This window comes from Lissotriton vulgaris, chromosome 3_1 (assembly GCF_964263255.1).
Source record: "Lissotriton vulgaris chromosome 3_1, aLisVul1.2, whole genome shotgun sequence".
Taxonomy (NCBI): Eukaryota; Metazoa; Chordata; class Amphibia; order Caudata; family Salamandridae; genus Lissotriton; species Lissotriton vulgaris.
The window spans coordinates 1,624,538,823-1,624,561,341 of record NC_141689.1 but is presented as its reverse complement, the minus strand read 5'-3'; the positions used below and the strand labels follow the sequence as shown (position 1 = coordinate 1,624,561,341).

General features: G+C 46.1%; 1 protein-coding gene across 8 annotated transcripts in view; it reads left to right on the top strand.

Annotated features, from left to right (window-relative positions):
* Nucleotides 1–22,519, top strand: part of ELAVL2 (ELAV like RNA binding protein 2) — a 661,451-nt gene that overhangs the window by 449,674 nt on the left and 189,258 nt on the right. For all 8 annotated transcript variants that reach the window (XM_086962112.1, XM_086962109.1, XM_086962108.1 and 5 more), the window contains one exon: nucleotides 21,648–21,751. In XM_086962112.1, coding sequence (XP_086818238.1) covers nucleotides 21,648–21,751 — 104 coding nt within the window. The remainder of the gene's footprint in view (nucleotides 1–21,647; nucleotides 21,752–22,519) is intronic.

Here is a 22,519-nt window from a genome sequence, read left to right as displayed (position 1 = left end):
CAAAGAGTTTAGAATAGTGAATGAACTCCCCAATCCAGTAGGCATTTCTCAAGCACTGACTCCTTCTGGAGCTAATTGTGAGAAAGTCGGTGACTTTTTAATGATAGTCTTAGTTATCTGAAAGAAACAGGTTAGTATTAGATTCCTTACCTTAGAATATCCCCAGGCGTCAGACTGGATCCGGAAACTTTTGCGTAGTAGTACCCCTGCCCGTCGGTATGCAGCGTCTGCCGGGATGACGTCGTTGGAGTACTTAGACGCCGCCCTCGCGCGCTGACGTCAGTTGTTTTTTTCCGCGCCAGGAAGCACCGATCCAGAAAAAGTGGTACCCTTAGTAATTTTTTGATAAATTTTCAAAGTCGAACGACTCCGACAATGCAGGTAGGGATGCCCAGGTTTAAACCCTGCATCCACTGCAACAGACTGATGTCAGTTACCGACCCCCATCACCGGTGTCTACATTACCTGGGGCCCGACCACGATGACAAGTCGTTCCCTGACTGCCGGGCCTTGACGTCGAAGGCTAGGCGGGAGCGATCCCACAAGCCCCTCGAGCACCAGCAGTAGGGCCGTTTGCGGTCCCGCTCCGGAAGGAGGTCCAGGGACCGGTCACGGGCCCGAAGTCATCACAGCTCGGAGAGTCGACACCACTCCTCGGGCTCCAAGTCCTCAGGTAAGAGGAACAAGAAGTTGAAGAGGCGATATCGCTCTTCTGACTCCCCCAGACACTCGCGCGAGGCGGCGTTCAGGGGACACCGCCCATGCGGCTCAGCCGCGTGGGCGGAACATCGGGGAATGTCTCTAGTGGTTCTACACCTGGCAGGCTCCCTGAACGCCAGGGGGGAAATACTCAGCCGCAGATGCATGTTGGATCACGAATGGAGTGTGACTTCAACTTGGTGCAAGTTCTTTCAGCATTGAGGAGAGCCTTGGTTAGATCTATTCGCCACAGAAGAGAACGCGCAATGTAATCAGTTCTGCGCGTTGGAATTTCCAAGGAAGCACTCGCTCGGAGACGCTTTTCGTCGCGAGTGGAGCTGTGGTCTGTTGTTCGCCTTTCCACTTTTACCACTTCTGCCCTGAGAGCTGAAGGAGAACCGGCACGACCGGGCCCAAGTCATCTTTGTGGCTCCGGACTGGGCACGAAGATACTGGTATCCCGAGCTACTCAGCATGTCTGTCGATCCCCAGATTCGTCTGCCTCTTCAGGAGGACCTTCTGTCGCAGCAGCAGGGGCGGTCCTCCACCCGAACCTGCCCAGTCTCCACTTACATGCGTGGAAATTGCGCGGCGGCAGTTGAGGCCATTTGACTTGCGTCCTAAGTCTGTAATGTGATTCTGGCAGCCAGGCGTCCCTCCACAAAATCGGTAAACGCCTGCAGGTGGAACACATTTTTGGCATGGTGCACAGCAAAGGCTGTGGATCCCCTTTCTGCCCCTCTATCAGAGGTTCTCCTTTCTTCTTTCTCTTGCCCAGCAAGGCTCTGCTCTGGGCACTCTAAAGGGCTACCTCTGCCATTTCCGCCTTCTTAAGGCTCCTTGATCAGCCCTCTGTGTTTAAGTCCCCCGTTGTAAATAGGTTTATGAAAGGCATCACTCATATGTTTCCTCCTGTTCCTTTCGTGATGCCTCAGTGGGACTTGAACCTTGTTCTGACTTATCTGATGTGCGCTCCTTTCGAGCCACTTCATAACTGTCCTCTTCGTCTCCTTACTCTCTAGACTGCGTTCCTGGTTGCCATGACCTCTGCCAGGAGAGTGAGTGAGCTCCATGCTCTTTCCTCTAAACCTCCTTTCCTTTCTATCCATCTGGACAAAGTTGTGTTGCGGACGCGACCCTCTTTCCTGCACAAGGTAGTCACTGCCTTCCACATCGGGCAGTCCATCACCTTGCCCACCTTCTTTTCGCCTCTGCATCCCTCGAACGAGGAAGAGAGGCTCCACCGTCTGGACCCAAAAAGTGCGCTCTCATACTATCTGGATTGCACACGCCAGTTCCGGGTGGATGACCAACTTTTTGTTTGGTACGTGGGCGCTAAGAAAGGTCGGGCAGTGCACAAACGAACCATCTCTCGTTGTGTTGTCTAGTGCATCAAGGCGCGCTATTCTTTGGCTAAAATGGAGCCTCCTGTTGGGCTGAGGGCCCATTCCACTCTGGCCACGGCGGCTACTACTGCCCTGGGTCGGGGAGTCCCCTTGCAGGACATCTGTCAGGCAGCTACTTGGGCCTCGCTGCACACGTTCGCAAGACACTACTTCCTGGACAGCCAAGTCTGGAGAGAGGGCTTCTTTGGCCGTTCTGTTCTCCAGGACTTTCTGGGTTGATCATTGGTTCGCAGACCCACCACCGGGGTTGGTATTGCTGGGGTATCTATTCTAAGGTAGGGAATCTAATACTAACCTGTTTCTTTCAGATGCACAAGTTACTTACCTTCGGTAACGATATATCTGTAAGAAACAGTAGTTAGTATTAGATTCCTTACCGCCACACCAATCCTCCCCATTCTGCGAACCGATATCTAGAGTTAAGGTCCTCCCCTTTCAGGGCCCTGGTTTCATGGCACCAGTGTTGGTTTTTATCATGGCTCTGCGTTTCTGGCGCGGAAAAGCTGTGTATAAGAACAGACTTCAGCGCGCGTGGGCGGCGTTTAAGTATTCCGGCGACGTCATGCCGACGACAGACATGGAGCCGCAGACGACGCCTACCGACGCGCAGGGGTACTGCTACGCAAAAGTTTCCGGATCCAGTCTGACGCCTGGGGATATTCTAAGGTAAGGAATCTAATACTAACTACTGTTTCTCACAGATATATTGTTACCGAAGGTAAGTAACTTGTGCATTTAACATTTAAAACTCAACCAGCACTGGAGGAGATAAACTTGGAATACTTGGCACCTCATCCTAATGCAACCTCTTACTTAGGAAATTTTTAACCCAATACGGAAGAGCAAGTTGAGAAATTGAGCGGTAAAATCAGGATCCCCACTGGATACGTGTCGGCATTTTATCTATTCGCGGTTAGTAATGTCACTGTGCCCCTACTTGACGCAGATCTTTATCCACTAATTAGTGAAAGCAACTTTTATGGATGTATGGAAACAAGCAGTGGTATCCCCACAATTCTGAAGTCCAGCAAGGATCATCGCTGAGCCCAACCCTTTTTAGTGTATATCTCTCCATTAGCCAGGATCAGGAAAAAATTGAGATTTAACATTGGTTCTTATGCTTATGATACACAGTTGATGATAGCAATAGGGAAAAGGTATTTTACTAGAGACAGTTTGATTGTCTATCAGAAACTGGGAACTTGATGACAGAGCATGGTCATAAATTAAATGCAGAAACTTCGGCGATGCTACTCTGAGGGAAGCACATTTATTTTGGAATTCATCTTGGTGACTTCTACTGTTAGGTACTGTGCTAGAACTCAAACGGGTTACAAAAAGTCTAGACGTCCTGGTAGATATTGTCCATTATCCATGCAAGATCAAGTAAAGGCAATGTGTAACAAGTGCTTTGCTATGCTAAAATTGTTAGACTTTTCAAGGCGATCACTGACAATTGGAGGAAAACCATAGTTCAATCCTTGATAACAAGTATACTAGACTATGAGAATGCTTTATATGGCAGATTACCTGTTTTCACAATTGCATGTTACTCAAAATGCAGCAGCTAAGCTGGTCTGCAACAAGAAATGTTTAGCGTGGCATCAAAATGTATGGAGCCGTTACACTGGTTTCCAATGCAGCAAAGAGCTAAGTTTAAGTTACTGTGCCATGAGCATAAAGCATTACAGAAGTGGCCCCAAAATTCTGGAAGATAACGTTGATTTCTATTTTCCTTTGTAAGAACTAAGTTCTTGTAATCTTGCATTTGCCAAAACCAGGTGAATAATTAAAGTTAGAGCAGGAGGTCTCTCTTTCATACCTGGCAGCCGTATAATGGAATAAACTGTTAGACCTACGCCTCACCAAAGACCATTTGGGGTTCAGGAAGAAGCTAAAAACATGGCTGTTTAGGAAATAATGCTTTAGGGGTCCTCTGTAACGAATGTTTTTATAAATGCAGGGAACTATAATTAGTGAAGTGATATCCCACTGGGATGAATGTTGCGCTCCACACATACTGTGAATACATTTTGGGCCCAAATGTGTGCACTCTTCACACGTAGACATTGAGTGGCGACAGTTTATAGCTTTCAGCCTTCCTCCCAAAGTTTTGATGATCTGGCAGCCAGACGTCGCTCCACAAAGTTGGTAAACACCTTCCTTTGGGATATGTTTGTGAAATGGTGTGATTTCCACAACAACCTGCTTTCTTGCACCTCTATCCTACGTTGTTCTATTTGCTCTCTTTAGCCTAGGAGGGCTCAGCGGCACAGTTGAAGGTTATCCTTCTTCCTTTTTGGCTTTTTTGCGGTAGACGTACCAACATTAATTGTCAACTGTTGTGGCTATGTTTCTTAACCCCTTCCATGCTCATGACGAGCTCAGCTCGTCATGCAGTACAGTGCTCCTGTGCTCATGACGAGCTGAGCTCGTCATGAACAATGGGAAATAGGGGCATGCAGCACCTTGGGAAAATACCTTTAGCATTGAAGGTGTTAAAGGCTTGCAGCACATATTTCCCCAGGCCATTCAACATGCCCTAGTGGAATTTGAATCTGGTACTCAACTTTCTGATCTGTGCACCTGTTGAGCCTCTGCACAATTGCCCTCTTAGGCTGTTGACCATCAAAATGGTCTTCTACCTGGACAAGCTGTATCTCCGGAAACCTGTCTTCTTCCTTCTGAAGGTTTTGACTCTTCCATGTAGGTCAAAATATCACCCAGCCTACCTGCTTTGCTGGTCCTCATCACTCTAAAGGAGGAGAGGCTTCACTGCCTGGATACAAAGAGAGAATTGATGTCCTACCAAGACTGTATAAAAGACTTCAGGGTGGACTTTTAACTCTTCGTGGGGGTACATAGGAGCTAAGAAGGAAAATGCTGTGCAGAAAGGGACCATCTCAAGATGGATAGTGATCTATATCAAGATTTCTTGCATTGGCTAAGTAGCAACCCTGAGGGTTTGCGTTCTCTTTCTACCAGAGCTGTGGCAGCAACCACTGTAAGCATGCAGTGTTCCCTGTCCTGAATGTCAGACGGGAGCTTAAGCATCCTTGCACACATTTACCAAACGCCTTTGCCTGGACAGTCAAGACTATCATGACCAGTACTTCCCCCATTTGGTTCTACAGGATTTTTTTGTTTTGAAATTGGCTTTGCAGACCCACCTCTGGGGAAGGAATTGGATTTGTTCCTATTCTAAGGTAAGGAATCTGCAGCTAGAAGTCTCTATCAGAAGATCAAGTTACTTACCTTCAGTAACGCATTATCTGGTAGCGTCACGGTCTAGCCATAGGCCCGTTACGGAGATTTCCATCCTCCACGCTCTGGAAGCAGATTGTAGTAAAAGGGACACTCTTTCCAGGGCCTTATTTTTTTCCACACCAGTGGTCTGTTCTCATGTCTCAGTGCTTCATGCATGGAAAATTGCGAAAGTAACTGACACAAGTACACCAGGGTGGTGCCTATATAGGTACCGCACATGTCGGTTTGTGTGGACAATGCCACACAGCTGAAAAATGTCACCTACTGGTACCCAGATGTACTGCTCCAAAATCTTCCGAACCCAGCATGTCCAAGATGGTGCCCATGCGGAGCTCCGCCACACAGATTTTGCTTTTTGGTGGTTCCCTGTGGAGTGACCATCCCGAAGTGCGGGCACGGAGCGCGAGGTGTAGCCCTGAGGCAGTAAAGTCTCTCCCGGACTGGAGTGGCGGTGCCGGACGGTGCTTTGCTTGCGGTCGGCCTGGCCAGCAAGGCAAAATGTCAACTGGGCGGCTGGGATGGCTCCGTACGAAGGAACGAGGCGGATGCAGGGATGACTGGGTACACCGGGCGTATGTGTACGACCGGAGGCATTGGAGGGTGGACCAGAGATAGCAAGTCAAAATAGCCTCCCAGCGCTGAATGCAGGCCGGCCTGTGCGCAGGTTGGCGGTAGGTCGCCGCCAGGACCCTGCTCTGCATTCAGCAAGCTGCCCAGCCGGGTGGCAGCGGACTTGATGTCTGCCAGACTTGGTCTTGTGGTGGAGGTAGGCGGCCTATACCAGGAATGCAAATAAGGCCCGGGCTGAAATTGGTGAGCATCGGACTGCGGTGGGAGGGCCCGAGTGCTGGTGAAAGGACTACCGGAGTAATCTGGTCATGCTGTGACCTGCCCATCCGCCTTCCCCGCAAAGTGGGACTGACATCCCTGGGGCCTACTGCCATACCAGAGCAGATTCCAGAGTCTGAGGCTGCCCGGTGAACTCTAGCTTGACGGCGGCCACTGGCAGGAGGTGGTGCTCTCTACCGCAGTAGCAGACCGGGACCACAGACCCCTCCATTCAGGAAGGTACAGGAGTGCTGGTGGGGGGGCTGGAGGCCATCATGCTACAACAGCGCGCCAGCGTTGGAGAAGGCCTGGATTTCCCCTCCAATAGCACAGTTCCCTGATGGTCTGCCTTGGTGGAGTTCCCCGCGTGCATGGACGACGGGTGAGGGGCTGATTGCACTGGTACCACACTGAGGGACACTCCGGCAAACGTCACGGAATCCCGGGAGTGGCACTGGGTGTACTCCGCTCCCCGAGCTCCCAGCGGAGAGTCTAGCAAAGAGTAAGTTTGCCAAGTCCACTCCCACAAGATTTGAGCCCACCACGGGGTGTCAGGGGCAGCTAAGTGGGTCGTACCACAGAGGGTCCAGCCCAGACCATCACTACACAGCTGTTAGGGCATCTCTGACGTCTCCGGGAGCTTGTGAAAGGAAAGAGACATTAACGGTCCTGGTGCATTTGAGGATTGCCTGCCCTCACTCTGACCGCTAGTGCCATTTTGTGGAGCAAGTGAGGGCAACGGCTAACCCTCTAGGGCCAAAGAGACCAAATTAATTTGGGAACTCGCTGAGAAAGGATACCGGAACTGGACACTATGACCTCCTCCAGAACTAAAAGGGACACATCCACTATCAAGGACCTCCTGACCAAAGGCTATGCCAAGAAGACTAGTGCGACCCCGGTCCCAGCCTCCCCGACTGGTAAAGCGGCGGGATCTCCTGCGAAGCACAAAATGAGTGGCGAGGCCACTATCACGCGCAGCTTCATGGAAGATCTTTTCAGTACATTAAGAGACGACATAGCGGTCCTGCGCACTGAGGTGGGCAAAAAGGTCAAGGACTTAGGCCATGAAATGGGTGAATTGGATCAGAGAGTGGACTCAGTGGGATGCTCTGGAGATGCCAGAGAAGAAGAGCTAGACGAGTGTCACAGAGAAATCTTCGAACTAAAAGATCGCAATGCCGACCTCCATTTTCATCTTGAGGATTTGGAAAACCGGTTCAGTAGATCTAACATCCGCATTAAGGGTGCCTCTCTGCAGGCTGATGCAGAAAACCTGGAAGACTAAAGTTTGTTCCGCCATTTAGTCCCGGATCGAGAAGGGAAGTACCTCCTGGTGGACCGTATGCATAGAGCGGGCGCCAGTCATTGGCACCGGGCACTCCTCAGGATATTCTCACATGCCTCTATGTCTACAGGCAAAAGGAGTTTGAATAATATGTGAGACTGGTCACGCCTGCAGTCAAAGTAAACAAAGTCTGCCTCTTCCAGGACCTGTCTAATATCACTCTACAACAAGGGCGTGCTATGAAGCCCATAACGGAGTTTTTGAGAGACAAGGGAGTGAGATAAAAATGGGCATCCCTTTTGCCCGGTTTTTGTGTGGCAGGGTGAAACCCAGGCAGTCCACACACCGCCAGAGGCAGCAGAGATCCTGGGTATAGAGCTTGAACAGAGGCCCTCTTCCCAAAGGCCACCTTCATATTTGCCTCCCCGAGAAACACGCAGCAGGATGTGCTCCTGGAACCTACCACAACAGCAGTTAAGCAACCCATCCAAAAACGAAAGCATCAGAGAAACACACAGCAGGATGTGCTCCAAAAACCTACTACAACAGCAGTTAAGCAACCCAACTAAAACCGAAAGCATCAGAGAACTTACAGACCAGCATCAATCCCCAGTGTGAAACAGTGACTGTGAATGGGGTGAGACCTGAGATGAAGATGGGAAACACTGATGAACATTTGCACTGCAGAGAAGTCCGCGCCTTGCAGTGCAGGGGTGTGACCAACAGAGAAGGCCTCCCCCCCCCCCCCCCCCCCCCTGGTTGGTTATTTTAGTAAGCATCAGACGGTGGCGGAGAAGGCTACGGTACTCCTCACTCTCCTCTTGGGTACTGGCACGAGCGATCAACGACATGGACCCTCCTTAGAGTTTGCACCAGTTGGTGCCATTGTTTTATTGTTTGTACAATGGTTGTATGTTACCATGCTCAACATTCACCTATACTGACATACTTCAACATGCTCACAGGATACAAGGCCACAGCCCGTCAAGACCGGGGTCCAGATAGTGATGTTACTCAGTCCACGGTATGGTGCCCATAGTTAGCTTGAATGTGATGGGCCTGAACTCGTCATCCAAAAGAATAGCACTCTGGGCTCAGCTTAGGGCGGCTCGGTGTGATAGGTCTCCTGCAGGAGACCCACCTCCTGAAAAAGGAATGGAAAAGAATGTGCTCTAAATGGTTTGACCGGCAGTTTTGGTCCTCCGGGCAGGGGAAGAAAGCTGGAGTTGCTATCCTAGGGGCCACACACTTTCAAGGGCAAATCCTTCAAACACACTCTGAAATCACAGGCTGCATGATAGCTTTGTTTATCCCTCCCCAATCAGACCTTTACAGTAGCCTGCATCTGGGTCCCCAATAAACCAAGAGCCATTTATACAGCAGGTGATGAGCACTATTCTCACTATGCCTTACACCAACCTAGTGATAGGAGCCGACTTTAAAGAAGCATCTGGGACGAAGTTAGACACCTCAGAGGCCAGGACCTACTGGAATGTTCACCCCACAGGGAACTCGCTGTAAGACTTTAACTCTTCCCTGAGATAAGTAGAGAAGGCGTTATTGGTCATTGTATAGGTGCATGTTCAGACCCCAGGTTAGGCATTGAAGCTAGACTAGGAAATGGGCTAAAAAAATAAAGTTGAGAGGATTGATGAGACCTCAAAAACATAAGGGTAGACCCTGAACTGGTGAACACGATAGGGCAATACATCACATGACCCTAAGCGGAGTACAGGAGTGGGGAGGTTTGCTGTGAGTCAATCGTCAGTCTTGCCCAAAGGTTATGTGCACCCCTGAATTAACATTTAAGTCCATGCCAATGATTGTGGCTCCTTTAATTACATCTGGTAAGAGTGCACTCAGTGTGTCTAATCTGGCAAGTGATAACTGATGAGCTTTTATACATATAATCATATTTTACCCCAACATGCCCAATACTTCCATGTCCCCCACTGTCCATCGGAGTACGTTTTAGTAACCGTAAGAGGAAATTATTTCCTAAAGATTGCTACCCCCATGTGTAGTCCTAGTGCAGCCATTATGGACCACACAATTGTAATCCATGTCCAAGAAAAGTACAGTTAATACCCAAATTATGGGTTGCCTGTAGCATAAGGACACTGGGTTAATATTTTCTTGTTGACCGCCTCTCCTAATTCTACGCTGGTTAACATTTCAGCACTTCCGAAAATATATATGGGGCCTCCACAGTCTGTCATTAGCCCATATGAAAGTAGTATATTATGAAGCTGGTAAAGTACCAATGTGCAGAACAATGCATATGAAACCCCTAGACACACCTTCCGCCTAACTACTCTAACCTTGCCCTTCCATCCTTGAAGCAGATCTCCCAATCTGCGTCCCATTTCTAGGGCCATAGGGAGCTGAAAAACCAGAAATGAAACTAGATTACCATCCTATACCCCAACATGTGCTAGTGTTACAAGCACATCTTCACCACCATTAATGGAGTGTACAATAAACACCCTGCCCCACGACTTCAAGTCATCCTTTGCATTGTCAAATGCTAGAAAAGAGTGAAACTAGAAAGGATAGTGCCTTAGTTTTCTGAGCTGGTGGAAATGGTTAAAGGAAATCAGGTGACCAAAGGTAGAGCATAGTTTCACAGTATGGACCAATCCCGTTGCATCTCAGGCTAATAAATAGCCATGCTCACAGTTGGCATTCTCTCAAAAGTGGCCATGAAATCTGGCCTCCCAGCGTCACTACTTAAAATTCCTTCCCCTCTGCAAGCCACAGTGGAAAGCAGCAGAAATGAAAAGTATTGACCCCCCCACAAATTGTAGTCTTTTGCCTGCTCTACCTTCTCCATACTTCATCCGGTCTTCAGTGTGCTTTGAGGAGTCCAAGCTAACCAGCATGCCTTCTGCAAGCTTAGAAAGCATCTTGAATAACTTAATTTCATTGGGGGGGGGGGGGGGGGGGCTGCTGCTATTGTTTGAAGAGCCAGGTCTTGAGGAGTCACCTGAAGGTTAGGAGGTATTCGGTCTGCTGTAGGTGGATTCGAAGGGTGTTCCACGTCGAGGTGGGAGGATGATCTGCCGCCGGTGGTCACTCTTCGGGGGCGGTGGCGAGGGCGTGGTATGCGGAGCCGAGCTGGCGGGCAGGGGTGTAAAGGCAAGGTTGGCTGTTGAGGGACGCTGGTCCTGTGTCGTGGAGTGCTTTGTGTGCGTGGGTGAGGAGCTTGAAGGTTATCCTCTTGTTGATTGGGAGCCAGTGCAGGTCTTTCAGGTGGGGTGTTATGTGGCGGATGTCGAGGATCAGGAGTGCGGAGACGTTCTGGATGCGTTGGAGTCGTTTCAGGAATTTGGCTGTGCTCCTGCGAAGAGTGCTTTACCGTAGTCCAGTCAGCTGCTGACGAGGCCCTGGGTGACTGTCCTTCTAGTTTCAGTGGGAATCCACTTAAAGCTCCTGCGAAGCATGCGAAGAGCATCAGTTTTGTCTTTTGCCATAACATCTTGTCAAGAGCTACCCAAGTCAATGGAGTAGTAAGGCACAGGGAGGTCTCCATATGTTGGAGGACGAGGTGAACAGGAGATGGCGCTAGTATTAGCGTTTCCTTTCCCGACTGCCACACGAAGGTGCTCCGACCGGTTGGACTCTGTGATCGGCTAGCAGACCTGACAGCGAAGGGCTTCCACCTGGCAAATGTTCGCGGTAACGTCTGAATCAGTTACACCCGAGATCTGGTTTTCTAAAGCCTTGGTTCATGTTTGGAGCAGATACAGAGGGACAACATCGCGCACCTGGGTCTCTGTGACATTGCGCTTTCATTGTAACGTGGGCTCCGCTGCAGATATGGGCCGAACTGCTGTTGCCCTCTCAGAAGGGGTCCGAGATTGTTTGGAGCTGCTGGGAGGCGGCAGCAGGAAGGCGGCTGAACATTCGAAGCGCAGGAGTAGCAGCAAAATGACTACCCGTGGGCAGAAGACCCTTAAGTCAAAGTCTACAGCGGAGTCGGGGGAGAAAGATAAAGCGAAAAAGACTGATAAACAGGATCCTCCACCCAAAGGTAAAAGGGATACAGGGACAAACAAAAAAAATATGGGGAGGCTTGGAGGAGCGAATTGTTTGAAAGAAAACACAACGGGAAGTGTGGGAGGTTCTCCATCCATTGCCAGATATTTTATTATTCTTAAAAACCCGCCAACACCTACCCCTGCTCCAACTGAATTAAATAGCCCAACTGTGGAGTTCTCAGAGCAAGGGGCCATACAGTCCTCCCCGCAAACTGTGTAAATAGCCATGAATGACCTTGGTGAAGAGGCTGCTGCGAGCGAGATTGAGCGGGCATCGGAGCTCATTCCTTATGGCGTTGATATTACCGCTGCTACTGACTCCGCAACTTCATCTGTTGCCACCACTGTCACCATTGCCCCTGATCATGAAGCTGCACAAATGGCCCCCTGGGGCGATTAAAGAGGCTGGGGAAAGCGGCCCTGAAAACCTGAACCTCAGACCAATAGATCCACAGACCCTAGACTTAGCAAACGAAAAAAAATGTTCTGTCTCAGATAGATCTCTATCCGGAACGGATATTGAGCTCAACAGAAAGCAGCAAGTCTGAAGGGGAAAATAACGACTCTGCCTTTAGAACTATCAAAAAAAGAAGGCTCAAAGTAAATAGCGCAGTCAGCTGAAGTGGGATCATTCATACCTGCGCAGGTCTCTACCCGCTGGGATTCCCAATCTTCAACAAGGAGCAAGCCCACAGCTAACCATCGAAAACCCACCTGAACCCTCTTTGACATTGATTCTCTAGTCCATTAGGCAGTTTCAGGAAGAAGTCAGAACAGATAGCCTCGCAGCGAAGGGAGCGTCCAAAAAAACTCCCTATCAGGAAACTTAGCAAAATCTGTACTGATATTGGTGACTGGGTCTCAATGTTTGAAGGGCGAACAGAGATGCTTGAAACTGAAGCATTCCAAGTAAAAGAACAAGGCGCATCTCACGAGGCCTGCCTCACCGACATGATGACCAAGTTAGAGGAACAGGAAAACAGGCTATGGAGGAACAACCTGAGACTTTTGGGGATACCAGAAGGCGTGGTGGGTGAGGATCCCAGAGGGTACATTGTGAAATTACTCCGGTCAGCCTTTCCATCGCAGACTAGCTGGAATTGGGATCAGGAGATCCAAAGTGTGCACCTTTTTTCCTTTAATTTGAAGCACTGGGTCTGGGTTCGTATTGAACGCACTGGGGCTAAAGGTTAAAAGATTGGTTCTGTTTTTTCTCAAAATCTTCAACTTTACACTTTAGGAGACATTTACACTTGCAATGTAGGAGAGCAGGATGTGTGGACACATGTGAGATGGGGGGATGTGGGGTTTGGGGGGAATGTGGGATTTGGGGGGAGGGGGGACGGGAGAGGGGAGGCAGTTAAGAATCAGAATCACATTTAGGTCATTATATAGGTTATTATTAGAATAAAATAATGAGCTCACAAAACAAACTTAGAATTGTTTTGTTGAATATCTGCGGTTTGAATGATTCATTGAAGAGACAGAAAGCCACACAGACACTATGACTGATGGGCGCGGATATAGTATGTCTCCAAGAGACCCACATCGAAGGAGGCCAGAAATGGTTGTTGAATTTTATAGGATTTAAAATCATCGGGGCAACTTCTCAGGGCACTCTGGTGAAGGGAGTTGGAATTCTGGTGCGGAAAACACTACCTTTAGTAGTGAATCAGGTAAAATCTGATCCACTAGGGAGATGAGTCATGGTGAGGTGCTCTTTATCCTCTAATCTTGTATTTATGATCTGTTTTGTCTATGCAAGTAATTTAGACGATCCAGGGGTGATAAACTATGTAAACGAAGAGTTAGTGCATTGGCCGCTTCCGGTACTTCTATGTGGTGACCTGAATTTAAACCTGCCTAGTACCTGGGACACAGATGATTCTTGGAGTTATGAAGGCAGAAAGCCCAAAGTTTTCGGGGCTCTGCTCAATCTAATAAACACTCAGGGCTTAAAAGATGTTTGGGCTTACTGGAAACCTGATCAGACCTGCTTCACTTTATTTTTCAGCCCCTCGCGTATCGCTAGCAAGACTTGACTATTTTTCCGTTTAATCTGCTCTAATTCATGATTGCTCTATCGATATCGCCCCCGATTGTCTGACCATAATCACCTTATTCTAAATTTAGAGGACTGGGCCAATCGGGGGGCCAAGCTCGAATTGGACATTTGAAAAGGCATTGTTATAGGATAATAACTATTGAGAATATATGGCTAGCTGGATATGGAAATTTCTGAACATAAATATTGGGACTGCACCTACAATGGTGGTTTGGGATACCCTGACGGCAGGTATAAGGGGGGAGACATTACGCTTCTCAATTAGAAAGAATAAAAATGAGAAGACACAAATTAATCTATTACAAAGACAGATGCTAGAAGAAGAAGAAAAAAATAATGCAGGCGGTTCAGGCAGGATTAGAAATAGAGGAGGCACAGACAGTGGTTTCGGTCACTAAATCCGAGATGGGGACCGTTTTAGCTGAGAAAATAGCTCCTAAATGGGCAGCATCAAGAGAGAAATGATATGAGTGAAGTGAACTTATTGGCCATCAGCTCGCCATTTCCACTAGACAACAGGTAACTGTAAACACTATTACCTCAATTAATACTGACACCGAAGAGATAAACACTGAGCCCCCAAAAATAAAGGAAACCTTTCGGAAGTTTTATGAGAAGTTCTACTTAAAGGAGACAGTAGGATCCGCTGATATAGAAATTAAGATCAGGGAATATTTAGAGATGGTATCGACAGTTAAACTCAATGCTGATACACACAATGTAATGGAAATCTTTCCAGGTTGGGAGGAGATCACAGTCGCATTGGCTATTCTCCCGGATGGTAAAGCTTCCGGGATGGATAGTATACCAGTCGAATTTTATAAACTCTTCTCTCAACAAATAAGGTTTCTTTACTGATGTAGTAAGATCCATCTTTGACGGGACTCTACCGCCGAATCCCTGGTCATCAGCTAAAATTGTGATGTTTCCTAAGAAGGAAATATCACCCCTGGAGATGACATCATACAGACCTATAACATTAATCAATACTGACTCCAAAATCTTCTCTCAAGTTATTCCCACAAGACTATCTTCAAATATCGAGCCATTAGTTTCTAGGTGGCAACATGGATTTAATCCTAAAAATGGCACTACCAAGCATGTCTGCCGGACCATCACCTTATTTGACGCCGCAGAGGTGACCAGAGACCCGATCTCACTAATCCTCCTAGACGCTGAAAAAGCGTTTGATCGGGTCTCCTGGCAATTCCTTTGGGCTATTATGCGGCGGACTGGCTTCGGGCCAAGAATTATCCAGGCTCTACAAGCATTGTATCAAAACCCTACAGCCAAAATAGTAATCAATGGTCATCTGTCTGAACAAATAAAGACATCACGAGGATGGAGGCAGGGGTGCCCCTGCTTGCCTTTACTCTTTGACCTCTATATCGACCCCTTGATAAGAAGAATTAAATTAAATCCCGCAATTTTGCCAGTGAGTAGGTTCGGCATAGATACGAAGATCATGGCTTATGCCGATGATGTAGCTATAATTACCCCGGAACCTGAGTCGGATATCAGTGCCCTGGAGCAAGAAGCCCAAGAATTTGAACTGATCTCTGGCTACCCCCTGAATAGACAAAAAATGCAGATTGTTATCAATGAAAAAATAACCTGGGCAGATAGCAGAATTACTAAGAAAGCGAAATATTTAGGAGTTAATATAGTCTCAGATTTAGATAAGCTGGTCGCAGAAAACCTGACTCTGCTGGCCACCAACATGAAGAAATCACTTAGGAAAATTGATAACTTACATCTAACTATTGTAGGAAAATGCAATGTTTTAAAAATGACTTATTTTCCTAAACTACTTTACTTTTTCCGTACAATCCAGCTTGTTTTTAATAATCTCATACTTTTAGAGTTTGAACAATTTTTTTTCCAGTTCGTGTGGGCCGAGAAGAGCCTTTAATCTTCTCTCTTTACCTAGGGAAAGGGGGGCTGGGCTCTCCCCAATCTAAAACTATATTACTGGGCTGCTGCCCTACAACACTGTAGTGAACTATTTCATGAGGATTGTACCCAAAGCTTGTCAGGCTTGCCTTCTCCCATCTTTTACTTGTAGGGGAAAACGTAAGGGGGTGTCATTTGGAATTCAGCTATTACACGCGAGTCAGATTTAAAACCACGATTAGCGTTTAAGGGGTCTTTAGTAATATCCGTAAAGCATTTGGAATTGCCAAGCTGAATCATTATACCCCCATCAGAAACGATGATAACCTGCCATTAATATTTAAATACACATCTTCAACAGTGGTACCTGGCAGGTATCTGTAGACTAGGCGACCTATTTAGCATTAGCCGTATTCGGTCATTTGAAGATCTAAAAACTTGTTGCAATCTAAAAAAATAATCTGATATTTCAGTACCATGCCATTACGAGCTATCTAAAAAATAAAACTGGAGGGGGGGGGGGGTCTGCTGGGTTTGCAATGGTTGGTCTCATAGATAAATTGTTTGGCTCCTATCTACCAAGGATAGGAGACATTTATTATATGTTGAATGAACGACCAGACGATTTAAGCAAAATGGCAGCTAAAACTAAATACGCCACCTAATGCCTTCTGCTCCGCCTTGGGCCTAGCTCAAACGTACCGGTTATCCCCTAAATTACAAGTACAATTTTATAAGACAGGCTATTTTATGTATATAACCCCCAGCCGGATCGCAAAATGGGCAACTGGTCCTGGAACTTCTTGTCCACGCTGTACAGAGTATAGTGCGGATTCCGTGCACAAGTTTTCTATATGCCCAAAACTTGAGCCACTATCTAAAGACGTACAACAGTTTTAAGCAGAATCCTCTTCTCAGATATCCAACTAACTCCAACGACTATCATGTTAGGGCTATATGACCGGCTTGACTTCAGGGAAGAGGGCGCATTACTGTTTGTTGCAATGAACATCTTGCGGATATGTATTGCTATGTATTGGAAGGACCTGAATCCCCCCCTCTTTCGGTCAATGGCAAGCTAGATTACTTGCCACTTATAGACTAGAGAGAAATATTTGCTAAAAAGGGCAGAAGGGCAAAGAACAAGCATTTGCAATGCAATAGGTCTCGCATTAGGAAACCTTGAGCTATTGGTATTGTAAATGACCAATTTGTTATTTATGTGTTGGTCTTGTAAATAGCGAAATTAATAGCTTTGTCATTTACAATGCCAATAGTTTTACCTTTCGCAAATGTGACACCTATAGCATTTGTAAAGCAATGTGTTGTATTTGCATGACTTCGATGTATTGATATTACAAATAACAATTTGTATTTTAACTTACTAATGATTAATATCCTGTGTATCTTTGTTTTATGATATATTGTAATAATGATACTGTTGAATACACTAATACATTTGACTACCCAAATAGTTCGAACAAATTGGGGTAGTTAAGCTTATCCATAGACACATATATGTAGATTAGTGTTTTAACACTGTTTTAGTTAAAATAATGTAAATTCACTAATGAGATCACAAACTTTTATTGTTTCAAGGCATAATGTTATACTTGTTCAACACCTTATTCGAAAGCATCTTCATATTGTAAACACTTGGGTGTTATACATATATTTCACAAATAAATACATTATTGAAAGGGTCTGACCCTCATGTTTAGTCATTGTGTGTCAAACTTTCCACGTTCATCCCTCCATACAAATGCCGATAAGGAGAACTCAGACAGTACCTGCATTTCAGTGCCAGACCACCCTCACGGCAACTCTGCCAGGCTGTCTACAAGCAGCTGTTTACAGTCAACCGACTCCTCCTAGTACCCAGCTGAGCGACTGAGCCTGGCTGGACGTTGGTGTGATTACACCAGAAGCATTCCAAAGCGGCTATGATGTCAGCGTGTAGTTGCGTGATGGGTGATTGGCTGTAAACCTGGCGTGAGTGACCGTCCAAAAAAGTGCATGCGTCACCGTCAGCGATGGTTGCTGCGGTAGAAAGTGACCTGTAGTACTCAAGAAGTAATAAAACGATTGATTTAGGTGTCCCTATTGTTTTGTTTTTATGAAGCACATTATAAGCGCAGTACGTTTTCCGAAGGGTGAATTTCTAACTAAAGCAAGCGACCGTAAAACAGCGGCAGAGTCTCTTCAGTGGAGGAGACGGTTCTAAAATGCAGGGCTAATATTTTAGAATGGCGAGGGTGGTCTTGGAGCTGAGGACACGAGGTAAGCGCACCCCCATGTTGGATTGGGGGTTATTTTCGCTTTATTCGAGTCTGTTCTGCTGATTGTACTCTAAAGAGACGCGCCTCAATCCAAACCGTAAGTGGGCGTGGCAGAACGGAAGTGTTGTGGAAGAAGCAGCTTCTTGAAGTAAACGCGGAGCCAGCCCCTCTCTGTGCCGCTGTGAGTACGGAGGGCTATCTAAAGGGGCATGCAGGTAAGTGACCAGCAGGACTCTGCCCCGGAACAGCATGGGCGTCAAGCCCCACAATGCACCTCCAAAGGTGGCAGGTGTGTGTGTCTGTGTGTGCAGGGGGTGGCTGGCTGTGTGTGTGTAGGCCGTTACTGCATGCGAGCCAAGCAAAAGCAGGGGCTGTGTATATGTAAGCGCGTCTGCGCAAGCGCGTCTCAGAAGCGCGCCACAGACCCCAATCGGCGCGTGCCCCGGTCTGTTCCACTTGGCAGGCAAGTCCATAACAATAGATCTCGCTGGCGACAGCGCTGTCCGCTGCATCACCAGCGAGATTTAAAAAGGGCCTGGTGGTCTGGGATCCCTTGACTAGATGGCTCAACACAGAATATTCAAGATGTATAGTGCACTGTTTTTGGTATTTTTGACTCCCTTCCCCCGCCCCCTCCTCCCAGTCTCTCCTGCTTGCTCCCCTCCCTGCCTCCTGCTGCCCGTCGCTCACTCCCTCCTTCCCCCTGATTTCCTTTGGCACTTATATGCCTCTGCTCTTCTCTTCAAGATAGGATATCTTCTTTTTTTCTTTTCTCTGTTTCTGTTGTACAGATAATGTTGAAATTCTTATTTACATCGAATGACTGTGCCTCAATGCTTTTAAGCATAATGTTTTTTTTTCTTTTTATTTTTTCGGACCCGGGGTAGGGAGGACGATGTTTGAAGATGAATTAATCGCCTTTGTAAGTTGTTGGCAAAGCAAAAAAAAAAGTATTAAAAAAAAGGGAGGTCTCCATATGTAAAACTTCTGAAACATATTTTTCCCCAAAGGGTAGCTCACACAAAGCTACTCATTAATTAGAGCCCAGCACCAGTACACTTGTGGCAGGAAAAGCCAAGCAGCTTTTAGATTACCTGCCATCACCTCTCGTAGGACTAGCCATCAGCAAATACGGATTTTATAAGAAGGGTGCTTTGTATGGGGTGAAGGAGTTTCCGTGAAAGACAACATAGTCCCAGTGTCAGCTGGCAGAGAAAATTGTAAGCAGATAGTGAGAGGCTGGTAATTTAAAAAAAAAACCAGTCCCCACCGACTATCAACTGCATAGGTGGACTGGGATAGGTGCTGAGCCCTGGGTTACCTCAGGTCTGCAAGTTTAAAGAGGGGCTCTGATTATAGACTGAAGTAGCTGACTAGTGCCAAAGAAGCAGATTGTGGGGCCAGCCAGCACACCAATACCCACTTCAACATTAGCCGGCATTCCTGGGACAGGGATGGCAAGCAGGACAGTACCAAGATGGAAGGTGGGCCACATACTCTACATTGATCTAAAAAATAGGGACCCAAGGCCTTCCACTTCGAGCTCATGGTTTGCTTACCCTAGTTGGGACCAGCCTTCTCCCTGGAGCCAGACAGTGGTAGGACAGGGTCCTCATGCTCATGGTAAATGATCGCGCACATCCCCACTTTGCAGTTCTGTTGCCAGGTGGCAGTTTCACTTTGGATCTGATATAGCCCAAGGGGCTTCCCCCAGCAGCCCAGTCCTGCGATCCCACAGCTTTACGCTGCCCACCAGCATTGGGACCCTGGGTAGGCTGTTAAACTCTTAAGGCTGCAGTGCAGCCCTGTGGGTGTTCTTCTTTAAGGCACTAGGGTCACCTCATGTAACTCAATCCAAAAGACAGAAGGAGTAGCTGTAATCCTGCTAACCTACCCACAGCACTATTTTGTTCTGCAGTGTCTAAAGGGAGCTAGCCCTATTATTTGAGGGTTGGGTTTGCTTCCACGTGGCCTATAGGAGCAGATGACAAGGACTTGGGGGCAGAGTGACTTTTAGTTTACCAAAATTGATGTCTAGTTGGAGAGGTGTGTGCTAAAATCCAGATTGCCCCTGTAAGCCACACAAGTTGTTGCAATTCAGAGTGCTCTAGTCTTCAGAAGGCTATTGGAGGATTTATGGGGTGTGGCGCAGGGAGCTCATTTAGACCGCATCTGCCAATTGGTAAGCCAAATCACGACCCTAACTTCTTAGTAATTCTTAATTCCCAGAATAACTTTCCTCTATGTTGATGATCTTACTTCATCATTTGTATTTGTCATTTATGTTGCCCCTTTCTTTACCTTTATTCCTAAATATGACCTGTCAGTTATTTAAATGCATCCCATTTTGAACAGTGGCCTACATTTACCTAATTTAAGATTTTGTATCCTTTAATGTTTAGGCCAATTGCTTTAACAAAGCATAGATCATTAAAGCAACTTCTCTGGGCTGCCTCGTTTGATGCTTATCCTTGCTATAGGTTGTACATATATTTGCAGAATGATCTGAAAGGTGCAAAGAATGGCTTGTAATCAAATCCCGCCCTGGAGGCTTTGGGCTGGATGCATTGACCAATCACTGCCCCTCGATTTCTTTCATGACAACTGTCTACTATCTCAAAGGTCTTTAGCTTCCTTCTTCAAATCCTATGTTATTGTTCTACTCTAACATCCTTAATTGCATTAAAATCACTTTCAATATAGTAAGGTTCATCAAACCAGCATCTTGCAATTCTGTCTCCTTAGATGGGTGCTATCATCCTTATGACCCATCTTTTTCCATTTCTGGCATTTTATTTCAAATTTTATAACGGCTACTGAAATGATATGAACCTGAATTAGACAATAGTATATTTGTATTGTTTGCTCTCCATTTTAGCCCAATTCATCATTGTTTGAAAAGGCGACCATCTAATACAATTTAGTTACAAAACCCTTACAGATATTTCCTTCCTGAACTTACAAAGTTTCAAAATGCCACACTGAAGAATTTATTTATGTCTCTTTATGTTTTGAGGGCTACTTTGTTAGATTTTGTTCAGTGTTCTGTAATACTGTAGTGAACTTGAATTGTTACCTAGCCTTTCACCAAGCTCTTTCACTTAATCAGAATGTTCTCTTTTTGATTATTTCTCTGCACTTAACTTCATTTTTATTTGAAGGTTCCTTGGCATTCATGAATTGAAGGACAGGTAGTTGCTAAAGTTGGTCCTCAAGCGAAAATCCTTCATTTGTGCCCCCCGCCCACATATTCCAGTTTAATTCATTTCAGGACTGCTGGGCTTTCTCTGATTTGAGGATCGACCGTGATGCGGCAACTGCTGGTCAGATTCTAATGGGAAATATTATTTGGAATTTTTGCCAATTTTATCAATGTTTGCCAATATGTTAACTACATACAAGTCATTATTAGCAACTGTGAAGTATTCTTCAAATATACGATGCAAGACGTTACATTTGAGGCACTTAAAACCCGTGACCTTTAGTTTTTACTACCCCAGAGAAACCAGGAATTCACTTTTACAAAGCATAGGGATGATATTTCTAAAACCTACTCAGGTGTTGGGAAACACTCAACGGGTGTTTTACCGTTCTATGGTGGAGGTATCCGTAGTGTTTTTTGTGAAGCTATTGGTTGCACTGGTGTGTTTTGTTTTTACCTATAAAACATGTAGAGTGCAGTGCATATACTGCTCAAGACCACTTTTTCAAACTGTTCATGGATCTGAACACCATTAAGTATAAATTGAAGTGTACATAGTGCAGGTTGGACTTGTTAATAATTTTAGTAGGAGACGGTGGTTTGAATTGGCATACATCACTGTAACTGCATTACATTAAGGAGAGATTAGATTTTTACGAACTATATTTTGTTTTAATTAGGACAAAGCTTGGGGTATGGCTTTGTGAACTACGTTGATCCCAAGGATGCTGAGAAAGCTATCAACACACTAAATGGATTGAGACTTCAGACCAAAACAATAAAAGTAGGTATCTGTTTTTAATTGATGTATGTATTCTTAAGTAATTATACATGGAGTCATTTTTTACATTTAACTGGATGGTTGGGCAGAATGCTGTCTTTTTCAATCTTTTCCTCAAGTCATATAACCGTATATAATAAATGCCAAACTTGGGCTGTGCCTGTACCAGTTGCATGTCCTGGAAAGCAGTACTTAACTCGTGAAGGTATTCATTGATATTTGAAATTTCTTTTTGTTGTAAAACATTTATTGATGCATGCTTTGCTCTGTTTTTCTGCTTAAGGTGAGACAGTTCGGATTTTGTCTTGGAGTTCCATTTGAGAAGGTCATTTTTTTAAATCTTAATTTGCAGCTATCCAACTCTCGGAGCCATATATGCGTATAGAATTAAAGATCTTTTTCCAGACCTTTTTCCTTTCAAGAACGTCTAGTCAGATCTTTAGAGCTAAGGGATATATATAGGGGCATTAGAAGCCATTTTCCACTGTGGCTGTTGTTAGCTCTTTTAAGGGACATAGCAACACAGGGTAACTGAGTAGCCATCTTAGTTCCCCATGTTGTTGACGAGAGCCAAAAATACACATGATCCATCTACACTTCACGTAATTCCAAACTGTAGTTTTCTGTACTACCCCTTAGCTGAATAGATCCCCCAAGCACCTTCCTACATTCATCCATTGCTATCTACAGGCCTCTTAGCCAACTACTCACAAGACAACCAGGCATATTGTACATGCAAGTACACTAAAAAGCTGAAGCCACAAATGTTAG